Source organism: Chelonoidis abingdonii, chromosome 2 (assembly GCF_003597395.2).
Source record: "Chelonoidis abingdonii isolate Lonesome George chromosome 2, CheloAbing_2.0, whole genome shotgun sequence".
NCBI classification, from domain to species: domain Eukaryota; kingdom Metazoa; phylum Chordata; order Testudines; family Testudinidae; genus Chelonoidis; species Chelonoidis abingdonii.
In genome coordinates, this window is record NC_133770.1 from 291,123,906 (window position 1) to 291,145,339 (window position 21,434).

The following is a 21,434-nucleotide window of genomic DNA, read 5'->3' on the forward strand; positions in this document are numbered from 1 at the left end:
GACACTGTCTTTTAAAGCCTTGAGTCTGAAGTCTGTAGCGTAAGGTGGGGGCAGGGCTCCTGTGTAAACGTCTGTCCAGATCCGGACTAGAGTTCACATCTGGGGTTTAACGAACCTCCCAAGCTCACTAAAACAGCTTGATAGTTTCCTCTGCATGCCGACAGATAAAGAATAGGCTCTTACACCGGGATCGCCCAAATACTCCTGGGACGCCCATCTGTGGACTCCCCAACTTCTTTGGAAGACCCCCAACACCAGACCACCTGGTCTCCCTATCTCATTCCCCACTTCCCCCTTCCTGGTGAGCCCCGGGCGATGCAGTAACTTACCTCCTTGAAGGCAAAAACAAAGAGGGAAATCACCCTCCCTGAGCGCGATGCATTAATCTAGTAAAGCTAATATAAGAGAGAGCGCGAGAGCGCGCGCGCGCGCGCGGCGACTAGAGAACCCAAAAACGCTCAGCCAGGTTAAAAAAAAGAACTTATATAAAAAAAAAGAAAAACAGAAGATCATCTTGCATAAGAACTCAATAAGCTCTTGCTTATAAGAAAAATATGAATAAACATCTGATTTAAAAGATAGCCCCGTTTAAACCAGTCCGGACAAAAACATAACATGTAAAATGCAACACAAAGCATATAACAGCATTTTAAGCTTGTTCTTTGCAGCTCACAGATGTTTAGAGAAAAACTTGAAATAAATGAGAGTTAGAAGAAAGCATTGCTTTACCCACCGAGGAACAACAAAGACCCTCGGTATATCAAATTGCCTGGCCCACTGAGCCCCTGACTTTTAAACAATCCAGTTCTCTGATTGGTCCTCTGGTCAGGTGTTTGGTTCCCTTTGTTCACCCTTTACAGGCAAAAGAAAATTAACCCTTACCTTACCTATCTACTTATGACAGCTTCCTTCTCTTCCAGCCAAGCGGGAGGAGCTCCCTGGAGAAGGACAGTATATAGACGGGGTCTTCTCCCTTAGAACAGGGGAAACACTGGCGAGAGAAGGATGCCAGAGCCTGAAGGCAAAACTCCAGGGAAAAACACCTATGCTATGGCAGGGGAAGAGCTCTTTGTAGACAGCAGAAGAGCCAGAGATATGTGGGAACCTTTGGATTGCAGTGATGGACTTTATAGTGGGACCGTTTGCGGTCATTAAAACAGCCCCAAGTGGAGAGTGGTAGGACATGTCTGTAAAGGTATGTCTACACCGCCATTAAACACCCACGGCTAGCCTGTGTCAGCTGAACTCGCGCTCTAGGGCTGTAAAACTGCAGTGTAGATCTTCAGTGTCAGGCTGGAGCCGGAGCTCTGGGATGTTCCCCATGTCAGGTTCCAGAGCTCGAGTTCCAACCCAAATATCTACACAGCAATTTCACTGTTCTGCAGCCTGAGCCCTGCAAGCCCGAGTCAGCTGACCCAGGCCAGCCATGGGTGTCTAACTGCAGTGTAGACATAACCTAAAAAGCCATGAAGACAAAGAATAGAAGGAGTCTGCTGAAAATAGAGCTCTGGCCATGAGGGACCGCTCAATAAGCAGAAGTCCTTTCACAGTAGCATAAGCCTCATGCAATCAGTAGGAGAACAACCCTGTTGCCATCTCTCATATTCCACTACAAAATCAATCAGCCTCTGACAGCTCTGACTTACCGAGTCTCCTTTTTCTCCTTTTAAACCAGGAAGTCCTTGGCTGCCACTTTCTCCCTGGAGGAGAGGAAAGGGATGTGAGCACCACAAGACTGTAAAGCACATTGCTCTTCTGAAAGGCACACGGCCACTGCTGATTGTGCCACCCAACTGATTCAACTCAAGAGTTGTCCCATGTTAATGTTTGTATATTCAATATTTCAAATATGTCTTTGTTATTTAAGTGTATCAAAGATTTGCCTCCCAATACTGAAGCCCAGATTTCCCAAGGTATCATAAGCCTAACTCCCAAATCTGGACCTTAGCGTCCAGAAATCTGGGTGCCTAGCATGAACCCTTCTAAGCTTAATTACCAGCTTAGCTTTGATCTTGCTGCCACCATCCAAAAATTCCAGGGTTTTGGCCCCTTCTGCGTCTCCCAAAACCTTCCCTGGAGGGACCCCAAGACCCAGAAGCCCTGAGTCTTACCGCAAAGGGAAATAACCCACTTCCCTTCCCCCACTCTCTCCCACCAGATTTCCTCTCTGGGCTAACCTGGGAGTACTGATGCAATCTCTTTACATCACAATACCAAGAAGCATGTCTCCTCTATTCCACAAGAGACAAACCCAAATACAAGGAAACAGAAAAGATTCTTCTCTCTCCTCCCACTCCCACAAATTCCCTGGTGCTGCAGAGTTTCACCCTCCGTAGATCTAACACAAAGAGAATTCCCTCCCTTCGTTCCTTAGCCTACCCAGAGGGAAAAAACTCAAACAAGTCTTAAAAAGAAAACTTTATATAAAAAGAAAGAAAAAAGACATAAGATTATAATCTCTGCATCAAATGACTATAGAGGCTATTGCTTATAAGAAAATATGAATAAACAGTCTTATTCAAAAAGATATCCAATTTGAAACATATCCAGCAAGCTACACACATGTAAATACAACCAAAACAACATAAAAGCCTATATTGTTTTTCTACCTGTACTTACAATTTGGAAACAGAAGATTAGAAGATAGAAGAACCTTTTCTTCATAGCTGAGAGACAGACAAAAGATTCAGACCCCCAAAATTCCCTCTCTGACTTTGAAAAATCCAGTTTCCTGATTGGTCCTCTGGTCAGGTGTTTGGTTCCCTTTGTTAACCCTTTACAGGTAAAAGAAACATTAACCTTTAGCTATCTATTTATGACACAAGGCCCCAGCTTAACAGCTAGCAACAGGGAAGGTGCTCCTGCAATCAGAAAGTCCACTCATGCATCACTTGGTTTCCAGTACATGGGAAGCTTGGGTGATTTATACGCAGTCACGGATTTAAAAATACGCATAGAATCCTCGAAGGGACAATGTCAAGGCAAAGAGATGTCTTCTTTGGGCACCCTCAGAAGGCCTTACCTTTACAATTCCTTTTCAATGGTGAGGATTCCCAGCCTTTGAAATGTGGGCTGCATTAGATCCCAAGCATGAGCACCCCTGGGGAAAAATTGGTGGGTGCTCTGCACCCACAGGCAGCACCCCGCCCCAGCTCACCTCCACCTCCACTCTGCCTCCTTCCCTGAGTGTGCCACTTCTGCCCCTAGCTTCCTGCCGTGAAACAGCTGTTTTGCGGCAGCATGTGCTGGGAGGGAGGGGGAAGGAGGGGAAACACGGTGCACTCGGGGAAGACGCAGGGTGGGGCGGGGATTTGGGGAAGGAGTCCAATAGGGGCAGGGAGGGGGTGGAGTTGGGGCAGGGACTTTGGGGAAAGGGGTTGGAATGGGGGCTGAGCAGGGGTGGAGTCAAGGCGGGGGGGACATGAGCACCCACCAGCATCAGGAAAAGTTGTCACCAATGATCCTGAGAGCTCTATCCCTTAATTGTTAAAATGGTCCCAAAAAGGAAAAAAATAATGAAAAATTTCAAAAATGTCAGTCTTCTCTGTTCTGCAGGTTTCAAAACAGAACCATTTTTCATTTATTCCAAATTTGTCATGAACATTTTTGTTTCAGAATTTTTTTGTTGTTTTTTCCCATGTTGTGGGGTTTTCTTCCCTGGCCCCCCTTTTTCTATTTTGAAAAAGGCAGCAAGAACGGGAAAGGGGGAAATGAGAAAGAGGGAGAAAAGAAAAGCGATACACTGAAAAATGTGGGGTTTTTTTCATTTTCCAATTTCATCCATAACAACTAGAAAAATTAAAAAAAATTTGTGAAAAATTCAAATTTTTGTTTTGTCTTTGTTCAAAAAGTTCCTACTAGCTCTGGAGCTGAATTCTGTGTAATTTAGGGGTAAGAACAAAGATGGGTTTGAATGATCTTTCCACTCCCTAATCCCACTCACGGACATGGGCCAGTTCAGCCCCTAGCACAACTCAGAGCAACCTCAAGGCTCCACATGCTGGAAGCTCTTACATCAGTCAGGGGTCGATGGACTCCTACATCCTACTCCAGGCTACAGGGTGACCAGACGTCCCATTTTTAAGCCCAAGACCTCCAGCTCAGGGGGCTGGCCAAGAGGATCCAAGCCCTGCATGTGCCAAAGCCCCGCACAGCACTGGCACAGTGGGGAAGCCTTTCTGCTCCTCAGCTAAACTTTGGATTGGGGGTGGGAAGCGATTTCCAGCCTGTTCGTGCCTCAAACCTGCAGGCTCCCAGCAGCCCCTGCGGCAGGGGCTTAGCACCCACTTCACCCCATACCAACCCCTTAGCTGCCTTTCCACACTGTACAGGCAGGAAGGGACAAGCTGTTTCCAGCCTGGTGTGGCGGGGAGGGAGGGAGGGAAGAGATGAGCTCTGCAAAGACACAGGCCAGATCATCCCTTCCTCCCTCCTCCTCTTCTGCAACTGGAAGCAGCTCCCTTCCCTTCTATTCCCTCCTGCACAGAGCTAAAAGGCTGCTGCTGGCCACATTCTGGTGTGACCCCTGGCAGAAATCTGGGGAATGGGGAGATGTGACCCCACGTGTCCCCCCACGTTGCCTCGAGAAGTTGCGGTGCCAGATACCAGGAGAGGTGTCTCCATTCTGGAGGCCCAGCAACGTATGGAGGGCAGAGAACAGCGGGCAGGGAGGGTCAGGTCAGTTGGTCGGTCACCCTCCCCATGTGAGAGAGGTGTACGGAGTGTGTGTGTGTGTCACTTCTCCGTGTGTGGGGAGGGGGGAGGGGTGAATAAAAACAATCCAACTATGCAGTATTTCTTTTTAATGGGGCTCAGTCAACTTGATGTGAATTTGAATGTTTGTACTGCGTAGATCTGATTGGTTGCCATGGAACTAGCTTGAATACGAGTAATTTTACCAGTTGTCCCATATTCAGCATAGGGAAATATGGTCCCCCTAACTGGGAAGGAACAGCATAGAGCCAGCTACAGTAGCTCATGCAGCAGCCCAAGATTTCCTCATTCAAGATAAAAAGGGATTTAAACGTGATTTCTGATAAGGTGCTGAATTCGATTTGCCCTTGTGGACTTGTAACTAAGAAATGTTCATCTCCATCTCTTGTCAGGACACATACTTTCTCTGATGAAGACAACCCAGAGAGATGTGCTGAAGTCTAATTCTTTAATTAGACTAGTAAGAAGGTGCAAATTTGTAACAGGAAGGGTAATTAACCCTTGGAACAATTTACATGGGTTGTGGTGGATTCTCCATCACTGGCAAATTTTAAATCAAGATGGGATCTTTGTTTTTTCTAAAAGATCTGCTCTAGTTCAAACAGGAATTAATTCAGGGAAGTTTATGGCCTGTGTTATACAGGAGGTCAGGCTAGATGATCACAGTGTTCCTTGCTGGTCTTAGAAGCCTATGAAAATAGGTGAGAAAAGCATGATGCATCCAAGAATATTTAAATAAAGATGGTGTTAACAGTTGTATTCTGCAGCACATTAACAACCAAACTCAGTCTCCCCTGTACACACACTGATTCTTCCAAGTCTATTTCTGCGTTTTTCTCTATTTTTTTTGTTGCTATATCTCCTTCCAAAACAAAGCATGCTGTCTCACAGTATATTACCCTCTCTTTGACAACATAATGGGCTGAGGCACAGACAATCACCTCTAAAGGAGCTTTTCCTTTCTCTAATCTCTGTGAGTTCCCATGTTTGCCCTGGGTTATGGGACTTAAACTGAAGAAAAACAGAAGGTTATCAGCTTCCTCCCCTGTTTCTGATTTTTGCTCAGTTGCATGGAACATTCACAGAAGTCAGACAATGTCACAATAAGAGCATCCTCCAAGCTTTTCTGCCCTGACTTTTCCCCTTAGAGGAAATCAACGTACTCTTGTGGAATCACTCTCAGCATCAATGACTAAGGGCCCTGGGATCCATGTGCATAACAGCTGATGACTTCCATGAGGTTGGAGTGTGTCTATCTGAGGGGAAAAACTAGCTCCTACAATCATTTAGGGCTAAATTGTACCCTTACTGACTGCCCTGAGCCAAGGATGGTGTGTAGTAACACTGCCCCTGGAGCAGAGCAAAGAATGAATTGTGACTTGGTCACAATCCCTTCCCTGCTTCCCCCTTGCTCTGGGGAGGGAGTAAGTTACTTCACCCTTTTGTCAGGTATACATGCTTCCCTGCATGTGCTTGCACAACTGCTCTTGCTGTTGGGAGGAGGGTAGAGTGGGCAGAGCTTGGACTCCCCCAGGGTCAGGGCTGGCTCCAGGCATCAGTGCAGCAAGCAGGTACCTAGGGCAGCCAACGGAAAAGGGCAACACATCCGGCTCTTCAGTGGCAATTCGGCAGCAGGTCCCTCAGTCCCTCTTGGAAGGAAGGACCTGCTGCCAAATTGTCACTGAAGAATGAACTGGTGGCAGTAGAGTGCTGCCGACCGCGGCTTTTATTTTTTCTCTTTTGGTGTTCTGTCCCATTTAGTGGCACCAAGACCACTTAGAGAGAGAATTAAATGAGTCTGCTCTACAGCCTTAGCTAAGAGCAAGTTGGCTTTTAGCTCATGCGGTAGAGGCTCATGCTTTAAACTCCAGAGGGTGCAGGTTCAATCTTGCCCGTCAATGACCAGGGTCTGTCAGCATTACACATGTACAGGCTGGTGCAGAGGTGATACTCTTCTCTGGGCTGCGTAAGGACTGACAATCTAGCCTAGATATTAAGTGGACCACAAATGCCATAAAGGGCTTCACATCCATTTAGTAATTAATCTTCACAGCATCCCTGTGAGGCAGGCACAAAAAATTAGCTCTATTTAGTGGTTAGGTAAGCTGAGGGTAAGGGAGGTTAAATGACCTCCCCTCTCCCACACAGGAATTCATCAGCAGAGTTTGGATTCAAATTCAAGAGTCCCCAACCCCTGGGTCGCTGCACAGCTCATTAGATCACTGTTACACAAACCTTATAGGTCCTTGGATGCACCTGGGTTATGGAACATCAAAGCCAGGTGATTACTAGCCATAGGTCTGTGAATAAGGCTTGCGATTCAATCCTCCATCTACAGAACTGTGTTCACACCATTTTACTGAGAATGAAGTGGGCTAGTCACTAGTGTTTCTGGAGTCTGTTACCGGGCTGTGCCGGTGGGTGAGACAACACACATTTTCTTTCTTTGTTTTATCATTGCCACCCTTTTGTGTTCTTCTCGCAGTCATTTCTCATGGTTCTGTCATTCTGAAGAATAGCCCATCGTCACTTAAACTGTCACAGATTAAAATAGGAACAGGGCTATTTATAGTCCAATGGAAACAACAGGCCAAATTCTCAGCCATTTTAAACAGCTGTAGCTTAAAGTCAACAGGCCTGTCTCCATTTGCCCCAGAAGAAAATATACATCCAAAGCATTTCTTTCCGCATCCCAGAAACGTTTAACTATTGAGATCACAGTGAGCCTCTCTAAAATAACAGGCTTTGGGATTTTTAACCTCCCAAGTCGTACAGCATAAGTGAGCTGCCTCTCATACTTCATGAGAGGTAAGCATCATCCAGCTAAGTAGGATTTAGAATCATCAGGGAAAAGAATGATTGGTTTACTCTGTGCATTCTAAGAAGAAACTTGTCTAGAAATATAGCCCATACTTAACTTCACCCCATGACTCAAATGCTCTTGGTGGGATACTGGATTACAGGGCTCCATCCTCCTACCCCAGTCTCAGTAAAGTTCTGGTGGATGACTAACAGTAATGATGTGGCCTTTTAGCTTGGGGACAGTGCAGAATTACTAGAGAATTGCCATCAAAGTTGTGATGTAGGCCAATGTAGAAACAGCCAATGTAGAAACAAGAACGTAGCCAATGTAGAAACAAAAATGTGGCATAGTAGTGCTTCTAGAAGATACATAAAGCCACTTTAGTGAAACTTAGGGGTGAGCATAGTCAAGACACGCACACTAACTACTGGGTTCCCCATAGTCCACCTTGGACACATCCAACCCATCTCTTGTCTGCTGCTAGTTTATTGGACTTTGTTCCTTAAACTTCTCCCATCATACAGAATAACCCAGCACCTCATACGGTATTTTTAAATAGACAACATGGAAAACATACTACTGACCTTTTGACCTCTAGGACCTTCAGGGCCAGCTGGGCCCCTCTCACCCTAAAGAGAGAACAAAGAGACTATTTGGAGGCTGCTCTTCTCACTACATGCCAGCAAATAGGGGCCCACCAGAGACAGTAGAAAAAGCCCCACAATGGAAGAGTCCATTTCAGTGGACAATGGACGGGACGCTACATGACCTCAAGGTTGGAGCAACGACACACAAAAAGAAAAAAGTCAGCGATGAAAATATTGCAGCAGTGCTAACACTTTAAAGGTCCCACTCACTGCTGACTTAAACAGGCTCAACTCCACTAAATGCAAGGGGATTGTTTCTGCATGGCTCCCATTTACCCTACCAGCCTATTCCTGTTATGTCTTACAAAATCTGTACTTAAAAGGGGTGGTAAAAATTGCTGCTTCATTTTCCAGGTTGAACTCCAGAAGCCACAATCAGGATCAAGATCCAGTGAACTGAGTGCTGACAAAACCCCTAAGACACAGTCCTTTTCCCCAACAAGCCTACAGTCGAGGAGTTTGTGATCCTGACTGGCACTACAGGTCCTCTTCTAGATCCTATTCCCAAAACCAAAGGGGCTGGCCAGGGAGAAGAAACAAAGGCTCCCAAAAGAGAACACAGAGTCACTCACACACTCACCTTTTCTCCAGCAGGACAGGAACAGTTGAGGGTGTTTGGAGGGCCCACTTGTTCGCTGCTGACAGTGGGTCTTATTTCAGCAGGTGGTGCTTCAGTAATGACCGTCACCTGGCACTAAAAGCAAACTGCTCATGTCATTATCAGGTCTTCCCTTTTAGAAACCTCATTTGCTTTTGATCCACTTTATGGAAGCCAAATTGGTATTTACTGATGCATGTTGCTAACTATGTCGAATTCCAGAGACTTGGGGATCAGAAGAATCAAGTGTTTGCTTGGATTTGGGGTTTTTAAAACTACTGGTGAAAGGTATCAGTCTGGACCCTGTAAACCTGTTTATCCTAACAATAGCTACAGCAGCGACCGAGGCACTGCACACTTCTTCCACACTGTGCTGGTGTTTTTTGCAATGCAGATCTCTGTCCATTGGCAAGTGGACTGAGACTATTAACTAGCAATGTTGATGTCTTAGCTCTTCCCATACTGCAGCAACAGGAAACACACTAACTACTTTTACATAGAATTTTTATTCTTCAATCAGCAGTTGAACCCTTCAGATTTTTCTCTTTCCTCTGATAGTTTGACAGGGGAAAGAGACATGGAAAAGTTTAATTCTTTATACTTTTCTCTTTTTCAGTAAACTCATCACTGTCGTGTTACCAATTCTATTGGTTTGATTCACTACCTTTATAACATCAGACTCACATGGCTGCAACCCCTTTTTTGGATAATCAATCTAAACTAAGAGTGTCTGTGTATATATATAAAAACAAAACAACATCTTACTGGTCCAGAGGGAATATCACAGCAGGTTTCCAGCTCGGCATGTCGGGAATCACAGTAAATTACCATCCGCTGAAGATCAAACTAGAAAACAAAGACAGACAATAGGGCCGTGTTTCAGCGACTGTGAATTATTAATGCCAACTTGTGCCTAGTGTTTCGATACAAAGAGTGCAGACAATACAGACAAAGGCCAGATCACGATGGTTCTGGGGGTTCCATAGCTGACACGCATCCTTCTCTGTCAATACTGCAGCATTCTGTGAAAGGCACCTATGCTAATGGGTTCTGATTCTCTGTGTTCATTAAAGATCCTGTGGTGCTTTTTACAAGAATAAGGATGTATATTAACCTCTGCGTCCTGGCCAAATTCCTATCTGGACAGTTACATTCTGCCTTCCTAAATTCCCCCTGCAATTTCAATTGGATAGGATGGTGTTCATTGTGTTCAACTCACACAGTCATTTCCCCCCGTGGGTAAAATGCTACTAAATCATTTTGCATGCACACAACATTCACTTTGCCCAGGCCCCTTATAACTTCAATGGAGTTACCGCTGATTTACATGCATGCAAGAAGAGAATCAGGCCCAGTATAAGTATCTTGATCTTCTCGCTAAGACCAAGCATGGTACAAATTTAATGCCGGATGTATTCTCTGCACGGTGAGGACCATATTCTGATGTTGCAGGAGAGGACTCAGTGATTTAATGAGTCTTTCCTGCCTCTAACTACTAAGCCTCATGTAGGGCTAGGTTGGGACAGCACAGAGATGTTCAGATGTTGTTTGGTATTATGAACATTTGGTGATTATGTTTGCGGGTGATCGGTACCTATGATTGAGGACATGGGTTTAACAATAGCAAGCTCAGACTGGCCGGAAGGATGAAATGGAGCCCCCGTTTTGTATCCCTGTACTGCACACTTCAGTATTCTCAGGTTAGAAGATGGAAACCCTTGTATCTGATGAGATGTCAGCCATTCTCAGACAGTTAATCAAACGCAAAGATTCAGAAAATGCAATGAATAAAGAGAGGGTCCAGTGAGAGTGTGACACCAGAAAACCCCATCACCCTTGCACAGATGGACATCATTCCCCTGGGAATGAATCCACAGACTCAGTACTTACGTCTATGGGAACGCTGTCATACAGGCGTTTGCCAATCACAGTCTTTCCCTGAATGTCAATATTTTCTCTGTCTTCAATAGGCAACGTCTGCACTAGTTTGCAGTCAATGTAGAGGGACACGCTCTTGGACTGAATGCTGAGGGCGATCTTATGCCAGTTGCGGTCAAACAAATCGCTTACTCGGGCATTTCGAAAGACCACTCGTACTGCGTCTTTGGTCAGCCCAATGGAACTGTACTCCACAGCTTTGTTCTCTCCATCCAGGCGGATAGAGACCTGAGAATCAAGAGGAAGAACACTGCCAATACAAACACAACTTCATTCTCCGTACACTCATCCTTTCACATAAACTGTACCCCAAGTGCTTTACAGAGTCAAAGTTATTAATAGCAGGGGGGACGGGAAAGAGATATAAGCAGGGTGTGGGGGACATGCCTGAAGATGGAGTAGGAAATGAGACTGAGAAAAGACAAGACATATTAAAGAGGATAGATGATGTCCTAAATTACCAACATTATGACTGAAATGACCAAGCTGTGACAAAGAAGGAAGGGGCACTGAGTGACTGGACTCAAATTCAATCAAGTTTTCAAATGAGAGAGAAAGAGCCCAGTTTAATCTGTAACAGGTAAACTCCTATCACCTCTAGTATTGTGGAATTCACACTCCACCCACTAACTGTCTCTCTTTCTCTTTCCAAGGCCATTGCTATGAGCATATTGTTTCTCATAATTCCTCCATCGGACTGCTCAAGTACTGTACATAGTAAGCCATGGATGTAGGAGCAAGCAGATAAAGGGTAACATTTTCTAAAGCACCAAAGTCTCATCTTCAAAAGTGATTAAGGCGTTTAGGAGCCTAAGTCGTGTTCACTTTCACTGAGACTTAAGGCTTCTAAGTGTCAAAGTCATGTTGAAAATGGGACTTAGGCACTTTTGAAATTTTTACCCATTGCTTTTTGCTTTCCCAACTTCTGGGGGTCAATTTTTCAGCTATGAACAACAGGAAATGACTGATTGTCTGGGTCTGGTATATAGGATTTGGAATGAAGGGAGTATGGTTTCACAGTAAGTTACATTTCCTTTTATCAAAAATCAGTTGGTAACTTATCAAGATAGTGCTATTAACCTTTCTTCACTGGCTAACTTTAGACTCTAGCTAGCCAGCTAGCTAGGTTCTTATACTACACCCATCCCCTGTGCTGCCTGAGTGTCTTGAATATCTCTCTACATCCTTTGGAAGTTCAAATCCAAAGGAATAATAATATGAAGCACTGCTAAATCAATCAGCACTGGCAGCCCACTCAGGAATCACAAGTAACTCTGTAAAAACAAACTAAAATGTACACATTAGGCAAAACAACCCACCCCCCAAACAAAAAAAACAACATGGTGTGATGTTAAAAAACCTATATGGCAACAGATGATAGATTGCACCTCATGATGAACTGGGGCTATGTACGTACAACATATGAATTCCATTTTTTTACTGTGAAGTTGCATTATGAACAACTGCAGTATCATGCGTGTCTACATGTATGTGGATCCACCAAAGTCTTGTAGCTGGTACACGCCAGACAGGGACAAAGGGAAAGACTTAGGTTAATAACAGTACTTTAACTATACAAAGGTTATGCTAAAAAGCAGTTCAAAAAGCTTTGGAAAACTATTCTAGCTTATGCCTCTGAATGAAGGGGGGAGGCAGGGGGAGAGGTAGGAACAGTGGAAATTTACCAGGAATAGAACAAAAGAGAAAAGGTCACCAGGAGGGGTTTAAATAAAGAAACACACAGAAATAGGGGGAACCAGAGAGGAAGCATCAGGCAGGAGACAGCAAGGTCACAGAAGATGGGTAAGGGACTCCATGGGGGATTGACCACCCATCATGTAACAGTATACATAAGGCAGGGCACAACAATGGGTGGCCCCAAAGAACTCCCAAGTGAAGGGTGAAAGATCTAAAAGTGACCTATATTGTGTTTATTGTTTTGTGTGATTCACACTCTTCTGTTCTCTGTATGACTAGGTATAAAAGAACAAACGCATTCGACTCCGTGCAAAGTGTCAAAGTGTGTGTGAACTGCTTCCCAAAGGTGTGCCTCTGAAAGAGTTCAACTGTAACTGGAAGTGTCACGCTTCTGAGATGGAGCTGTGGGCAGGGTGTATTTAAGTAACTGGGTATTTTGGGAGTTTTGGGGGGCCTAGAGAAGGTAAGCTGAAGAGCCCCATTTCCAAGAAGGGGTAACAGACTATTTGGTGCCCAGAAAATGTGCCACAAAGTCCAAGCAAGGAATCAATGCTGGAGCCTGCTGAGGCTCCAAATGCTTGAAATCCCTGGGGATTCGGAGCAGCAGAGACTTGGATTCCCTCTCACGGCCATCTTAATGAGTGGCCAGGAGGGGGTGCTCGCTAGGTTCCGTGACTGCACAGCTATAGCATTTTCTATCTTAAGTTCTGCAAGTGCTTTACAAACATTAATAAATTCACCTTCACAAACCCCATGTGGGGTAGGGAAGCATTATCATGCTCATTTCCCAGGGGAGGAAACTGAGGCAAAGGGATGTTAAGTAACCTGCCCAAAGTCACCCAGGAAGTCTGTGGCAGGGTCAGGAAGAGAAGCCACTTCTCCTGAGGCCCAGTCCTGTGCTTTAACCATGAGGTCATCCTCCCCTATTCTGGGGCAATCAGTAATTTTTCCATAAAGCGCCGATTGAATATACTTATTGAAAGACTCAAAGTGCTTACGAAAATTAGGAGAGTTTCTTTTCTCTGTTCATTTCCTCCTAACTCCAGCCACTGCCTGAGCAAACCTCCTTCCCAATGTAAACCATGGGCCGTGTCCAATTTTAAAGGCAAAAGTTCTTTGGCAGAATGAACTGAAAGAGTGTCAGTCGAAAGGAATGTTCATCAGTCCATTCGGAATGGCGAGTGAAGGGTTAAAGCGGCATAGCCAGCCTGTGCCAAACATGGCTGCTCCCGAAGGCTGGAAAGGGCCCCATACCTGCGGTATGCCGTACTTGTCGATAATCTGCCAAATATACCAGTCTTCTCTCCTGGAAGCCTTCCGAAATTTGAAGGTGGCTACAAAGGCATATTCATCAGGCAGGCCCTGTGGGAATACACTCCTGGGGAAGAGGAAGTGAGAGAGAAATGTAACCGACAACAACGAAGACCAAAAGACTCCAACGGAAGCCCCTGCGTGTCCTGGCAAGATTTCCCAAAGCCATGATGTAGATGTCTAAAAAATCTGCTGTATCTGGCAGTCAGTAAAAACACAAACGTGTGTCTGCTCTCCTCCAGCAGTGCATGCCAGCTTTAGCCTAGAGGGGCGCTTCCTCATTCATGTGGTGAGGAGATGATTGATTCCCAGCCCTCATCCTAAATACCAAAACATGGGATTTTGCAGACTGTTCTACATCATGCTGAACAGGTTGGGTTTTCCCTGATGAGGTACCCTCCCCTCCCCCCGGTGCCTAGCTACCCAGCGGATAAGTGAAGCATCCTGTCTGGATACTCTGCTGCAGTGGGGGGCTTTTCACATCTGAAAAGCAGGCAGGCAGATCTGACACATCCTGTGAACATTGTCATCTGGAGCAGCATGAAAGGACCATATCGGATCGGATTCCAGACAAAGCAGGCACTGCTTTTAGTGCCAGCCCTGAAGGAGATGTTACTGTTCCGTTGGCTTGTGGAAACAGATGTGCTTTCTCAAAACACACTCTGCAAAAAGATTTAGCAGAAATTTACATCCCTTCTATGCGCTAAGTAGAAGTGTAACTGGTTAACCGATAAGCATCAGCCTTATCGGTTTCGGACAAGTAATGACTAAACTCCGCTGCTACGCTGTGCCCGGGGTCCTGACTGCCAGCCCGCACGAAGAACTCCGCTGCCAGCCCGCACCCAGAACTCCGCTGCGTGCCCAGGGTCCCGGCTGCTGCTCCCTGCCCAGGTCCTGCCACATGCCCAGGGACTTTGCTGCAACCCGTGCCCAGCATCCCAGCTGCAGCGGAGTCCCAAGCACAGGGCCAGCAGCCAGGACCCTAGGCACGGGGCTAGCCGCCGGGATTGCCAATGCAAGCCAACAGTGGAGCCCCACATAAAATGTAGGGGTGCTGCAGCAACCCTCCCCACTCACAGCACTAGTTCCCCACTTATATGAACTCCTTAACAGTTAACCATTTAATCAATAGAATTTTAACAGGTTACACGGTCAGTATTTTAAAACTCTATTTACATCTCTAGTGCATAGCTTGCCTCGTAGGATCGGTGCCCATTTCTGAGACGACGAAGAATCAAACTGTTTGAGTCAATCTTGTTGCCAAGTGTTACAGGCAGCAGTGAGAACCCCAAAGCCTTAGCAGCAATAAATAAAGGGCGAAGCACTGAGGAAGCTACTCGCGTTGGTAATATCCCTGATGTTGCCCAGAGGAGCAAGGGAAGAGTAGAAGCTGGGCATTCAAAACTAGAGGCCACTGCTGAAAATTCAGGCTGCAGGTGTTTTAAAACATCCAATATTTTTTTAATAAAAGCCACCTCAAATAAGGATTGGGTTGAGTTTACAGCAACGATTCAAAGTCATTCATGCTTCATGCAAACCAATGCCCCCGTCGTTAGCTTTCACTTTGAATTACCTGATTTGAAGCTAAGCCCTTCAAGATATCTGAGTAGATATTACTGTGGTTTAGATCATTACTGTTGTTTCTGCTATAACACACACATAAATGGAACACCCCCAATGAACCCCAAACTCTTTCCCAAAAGCCAGATCGAAGAAGACTCCTGGTAGTCACTACGTAGCAACCATTACTCCTACCTCCTTGTATGCTGTGACAGATCTCCAACAACAGCAAGACCTTGGACCCCTGGCAGAGTTATTTCTGTCTGGCTCACCTCGTCATTTTCTACATGTCCTGTTAACACGTTTCACCAGCTGCTCAGCTCCATTTCCACACAGCTAACTGGAGGCCTTTACAGTATAACACCTGCTGCTTGTGTGGCCTGAATGAGCTCCCCAGGAGAGCTGCAAGCACTCAGCACCTCTGAATAGCTGGACAGCATACGAGCATCAGATTCTCGCTCCCTACTGGCACTTTAGCCCTCACCTAGGGAGACCTGGGACCTGGCCCGACAGAGCCAACGCCTGTTTGCAGCTGCTCACCCAATTGCCCTTCCCCCGACATGGATTCTCCTGGTGCCAGCATCCTGTCTCTCATACAGCAAAACAGAGAGTGCAAGAGCTCCCTCCCCTTCGAGTTGTGAAGCCCACAATAATTCCATATCACAAAAGAGCAGGCCCCTGGGTTGCCACTGTCTTGCCAGAGCCCCAGGGGAGAATAAATCTGGCATGGAAGTGGCAACAAAAAGCCACAGAAGCAGTGCAGAGGAGTTCTGGTGAGGGACAGCCAGGTCAGTCACATCAGCCCTGCCAATGGGGACGCAGCAGGGCCTCATGTAACTTTGGCACGTAATTTGTGTGAACTGCCTGTCGCACGACTGTCTGCTTTGTTCATGGGTTTTGTGTGATTCTCTGAAGAGGGAAACAGGGCCCTTTTAAATTGCTGACAGATTCAATTGGCCTTCCCTCCACCACCACCCCATTCCCTAACGAAGCTTTCAGAATAATGAGCCAAAAACCACAAGGTCTCCATTCGTTTCAGGAGAGAAGTCAACCCAGCTGGTGCTTGGCCATGAACCCCCCCATCCTTGCTGGAGTGCTGGCTTTGGGAGTGCCTCCGATATCTAAGCTCCTGAAATGCTGCCAATTACCATCTGTGCTTCCATTCCCTCTCCTCACCTGCCTATCTTCCTGACTCTTCTTCCAAGGGCATCAATGGCACCCTTTGCTACTCTACTGGTCCATCCCCCTCCTGTCTTGTCCCTGATCCTCTCTGGGTATGTCTACACTGCAAAAAAAAAAAAAAAAAAAAAGTCAGTGAGTCTCAGAGCCCAGGTCAACTGACTTGCGGGGCTCATGCTACAGGGCTAGAAATAGCAGTGCAGATGTTCCTTCTCCAATGGCTGGAGCTTGGGCTTTGAAACCCAGGGAGGGAAGGTTGGTTGGTCTCAGAGCCCAAGTTCCAGGCTGAGTCGGAACATCTACACTGCTATTTTTAGTCCTGCAATACAAGCCCTGCAAGCCCAAGTCAGATGACCTGGACTCTAGGACTTGCTGCCATGGGTTCATTTAATTTGTTTGTTTGTTGGGTTTTTTGGCAGCGTAGACATTCCTCTCTCTCTCCTGCTGTTGTCTCCCCCTCTCTCTGCTCAGCTTCAAAATCCCCCTTTGTTACCAACCACTTGGGCTCCCTACCCTATATCTCCTTGCTCCATGCCCTGGGCACTTTCTGGTGCCCCAAGCTCCTGTTCTGCCTGCTGTCCTCTCTAACCCCGCTCCCTGGAAACACAGCAGGAAGTGAGTTAGCTCAAGTCTGTTATAGGAGACAGCTTTTCACCTCCCAACTCCCTGGCACTCTGACTTTTGAGTTCTAGTGCAGAGAGACCCATTAGCTACTGCTCTGACTACTCTTCCCATCCAGTACATATAATGAAAGCCAAGCAGACCAACACATTGTCTCAGTTAACTTAGTGCTGGCAAATGATAACATTTGCAGCCCTGGGGAGAAGTCCCTTGTATTTACCCACAGGACGGGCATAGCATTGGCAGGAGCATCTCTCTTACTGGCCCCTACCAAGGCCCTGATTCAGCAAAGCATTTAAGCTTCATTATAAGTATGGATGCAAGTCCCATTAAAATCAACAGGTCTTAAGGCTTTGTTGAATGAGATGTGCTTAAAGTTTAGCTTGTTTCTGAGTGTTGGGCTCACGTGTTTGGCCCAAGTGCTTCCACTCAAACTTGGAAGTCTCCAGTGGGGTAGTAGGTAAATGAACTTAACCTAAACTCCGTATTCCCCAAATGAGAAGTGGAAAAATTCCGTTTATGCATGTTTACCCTTGATTACACTACTGGATGTGTCCATTCTTGGACTCTCTACTAGGACTGCTTGTTTGGCTCTGTGGAAACCTCTGTGCTAGGAACTGGACTGAAACCACTGACTCATTACATAGATGCTACTGAACAGTGGATCACATGGATTTAAAGTGGGGAAAAGCTATAATAACCTGTTACCAGTCCCCCTCAGCCTCAGCGGATTTTTTAAGGCTCTGAAGAACAGGCTGAAATTTCCTGGCAGACACAGCCTTTGTGCCAAAAGCAAATGTAAAGACACTTCTGTTGCTCAGAAGGCATGACAAAAGCTGGAGCTGAAGTTCTTTGCCCCTGTGTCTTTTGTGGAAATGCAATACCTCATAACTAACAAGCGCTCTGTTGATGAGTTTTCATTTATTTCTCTGCTAAAAACATTGATGACCATCCAGTGACTCAGTTGGATATTTGGGAATCCAAGTACTGTGAGTGCAGTCCCCAGAAATGTTTTATTTCCCTGCCTTTACCTGAAGCTGAAATGAGCTCATGATCCATCCTACAGAGCACCTGAAAGCCTGCTTTACAGGTTGCCTGGTATCTGCAAGGAGCTTGTTGTTGATTGCTAAGTTTATAATTCTGAGAACACAAATGGTCACAGAAGAGCTCTCTGTAAAGTTTCAAGTTGGGAGAAATCCCTAGTGTAGCAGGTTAGCTTAAAGGTTAATTAACCCAAATTCAAGCTCAGGTGAATCGCAACCTTGACATACAAAAAATGAGAACACACATTTAGGGGGGAGGGATAGCTCAGTGGTTTGAGCATTGGCCTGCTAAACCCACAGTTATGAGCTCAACCCTTGAGGGGGCCATTTAGGGAACTAGGGTAAAAATCTGTCTGGGGATTAGTCCTGCTTTGAGCAGCGGGCTGGACTAGATGACCTGCTGAGGTCCCTTCCAACCCTGATATTCTATGATTCAGAGGACGTCCTGGCTCCTCCTCAATTTCTCATCACCTTTCATTTGCCATAAGAACACCAAATCCTCCACCCACAGCCATCACACCACAAAGAGAAACACTAGCCAGCTTTCATTCCTGACACCAAATGTAACAAAGGTGCATTGTTTGCATAGAATTACTGACATTTAAGATATTTTGGAAATTAGTTGACAAAAGTTAAAGAAAACACTGAAACATGAAGGAAACACCTGTAAACCCAGACTTGTAGGTCACTGAATATTTGGGTCATTGAGCCAATGAATCAATTCCAGCCCAGCCCAGCAATGGCTAATATTCACTCACACTTGATGGCCATTCAGCCATCTATCTGAACTGAGGCTGGTGGGTATCATTCTACTTCCCTATTATCTACAACATGGTCATCACCAGGGCCAGATTGTACCTTCTGGCCACAAAACCTGTGGAATAAGGCTCTTGGGGAGGAAATCTCCATGAGAAACCTGTGAAGATGGGGAAATGGGGCTTGCTCCCCTGCGGAAGAGGCTGTGGGGCTCACTCAATAACCCGGTTGATCTCCTGGGAAATCAGCAAGAGGCCAGAGCCATCTGTGAAGGGGCCCTTGACTGACTTGTGGGCTCTGTGGCCTGACATGTCCCCCCACCACACACACAGTTGCCAAGGTTTCAAGTCCCCAGCAGCTAGATCTTCCTATGAACAGTCCACTTAAAAGGAGGGGCTCGCTGCGGAGGGTGTTTTGGGAGAAAGACAATAAAACTGCAGCTCCAGGTTGAACTGTCTTTCTTCAAAATCTCTGCAGGGTTGGAAGGAAGAAGTTGTGCTGTCCTGACCTCTCTCTTCTTCTCTGTCCCATATGGATCCCAGGGCCCATTGAGTGCTTTCTGTAGCATCCAGGGAGACAGTGCCACAGAGATAGCATAGGGTGCAGGAAAATTTATGCAAGGATCTGCAGGGCACGATTTCCCCCTTTATCAGGTTCGTTCTCAGGGAGCAGCTGTCCATTTCACAAAAGCTACTACTGCAATTCTAATCGAAGAGGCCAGTGACTGAATGAGCCATGGAGACTGAAATACCCTGTCGGCCTTAGAGGTGGTCCATACAGATTATGTTTGAGGCACTGAGGAAAGTTTGCACTGCTTTTGCCCACCCTGCATCCTAGGACTCAGTTCAGCAAGGCACTTAGCACCTGCTTAACTTTCAGCAAGTGCTCAAGTACAGAAGTACAAGTACTTTGCTGAACTGGGGCCCTACTTCTGCAGATGAAGAGGATTTCACTCTCCAGGGCCACCAGTCTGGCACCTTTTCCGAGCACAAAATTCTCACGTATAACTTTATTTTTCCCAAATGGAAACTAAAACCATTTAAATATATTACTCAGTAAATTAATTACTTAGTATCTAATTACGAGAAGCTATCATGAATTGCTTAACACTACTACTAACTATTTGGAGGAAGGAGACTTTGTTTTAATGCTATTCCTAATTTCAGTTCCTGGTTTTATGTAGGTATATGTGATTTCATTTTCCTTGAGTGATGTTCTCATGGGAATCTCCCTGAAACCCACCATACCTTAGGCTGCTGAATACAAAAACGGAATATACTAAAACTTCCTGGAAATTGAATTTGTTTTCCTTCCAAACCGCAGGGGCTTGCTAGTTAAAATACAGAAGAAGGATGAAAGTCAGCAGGCTCTTTTCTAATTTCCTTTTTTTGAGAGTTTACAATGGGAAATTTAGTAATTTATAAAAAAAAAACCTGTTTCAATACAAACAGTCCTAGGGAGAACAACACTGCAGCTATGTTAAACAAAATGACACAGCATGAGAGGAAGCAATGCAAGAATGCCCCAAGTTGCAATGCCAGTGAGCCCCTAGCCTATGCTGGAAGGACCACTTCTACGGCTCAGAATGTAATGCTAGTCCTTTGCCCAGTCAATGGCTGGTAAACATGCCCTGATCCAAAGCCTGTTAAAGTCAATGGAAAGAACTTTAGTGGGATTTGGATTAGCCCCATTGTCCACAAGGGTGATGACCCGTGTGAAATGTTGTAGTTGGAGCTGTGATGTGGACAAATGGCTACTAGGAACTGGCCTGAGAACACCAATTCATTTTACATAAGCCACTGAATGGCCATTAGATGGCCACAATTTCAGGCACAGGGTGACAGTGTTGCCTACTACCCACTAAAATCAAGATTTAGATACCTAATTAAGGGGCATGATTTTCAACACTGTTGATTCCCCAGCAGCTCCCACTGATGTCAATGGGTGCTCCTGAATCCTGTCGCTGGCAGGCAGGGAACAAGCAAGCGCCTACAGCAGTTTCTTCACCCAGCAGGAAATGTCTATCAGTCTCATCACTATTCTGCTTTAATTAACTTTATTCCAGCTAATCTGTCATCTCAGCTAAACAACAAGAGAGCACGAAGACAGAGTTCACCACAGAGATTGCCACTGCAATGCTATGCCTGAAAATGCTCAGATGCAAATAGTTTTCATGCTTTTAACCTTCGGGCAATTTTTGGTGTCTGTCACTCTTGACTAAAAATCTCCCCTTAACAGTTTGTTATTGAGGAAAGAAATTGGACCCTGTGATTTGATAAGACAGTGACATGTATGTGGGTAACAACACCTGCTAAATAGTTCTAATGGCTTCCTGGAGCAAAAATTGCAATGAGTCCTGGATGCCTCTAGAAGGGTCCTCAAAGCTTATTAATACCTACCTCAAAATAATGAATGGATTCACTTCAGTGAAGTCCTGTCCTCCTTAGCTAGTCTACACACCCAGATCAGGATTACTACATGATGAATAGCCACTGAACACAGCTAAGTGACAGATCTAAGATCGATGCCCTGAATCCATCGTTCAGTCGTGCATCATACACATCAGT

General features: G+C 45.6%; 1 protein-coding gene across 1 annotated transcript in view; it reads right to left on the reverse strand.

Annotated features, from left to right (window-relative positions):
* Positions 1-21,434, reverse strand: part of COL22A1 (collagen type XXII alpha 1 chain) — a 346,712-nt gene that overhangs the window by 199,535 nt on the left and 125,743 nt on the right. The window contains 6 exon segments of the mRNA XM_075062036.1: positions 1,647-1,700; positions 8,101-8,145; positions 8,744-8,857; positions 9,527-9,607; positions 10,652-10,927; positions 13,652-13,775. Of these exon segments, the coding sequence (XP_074918137.1) occupies positions 1,647-1,700; positions 8,101-8,145; positions 8,744-8,857; positions 9,527-9,607; positions 10,652-10,927; positions 13,652-13,775 (694 nt within the window).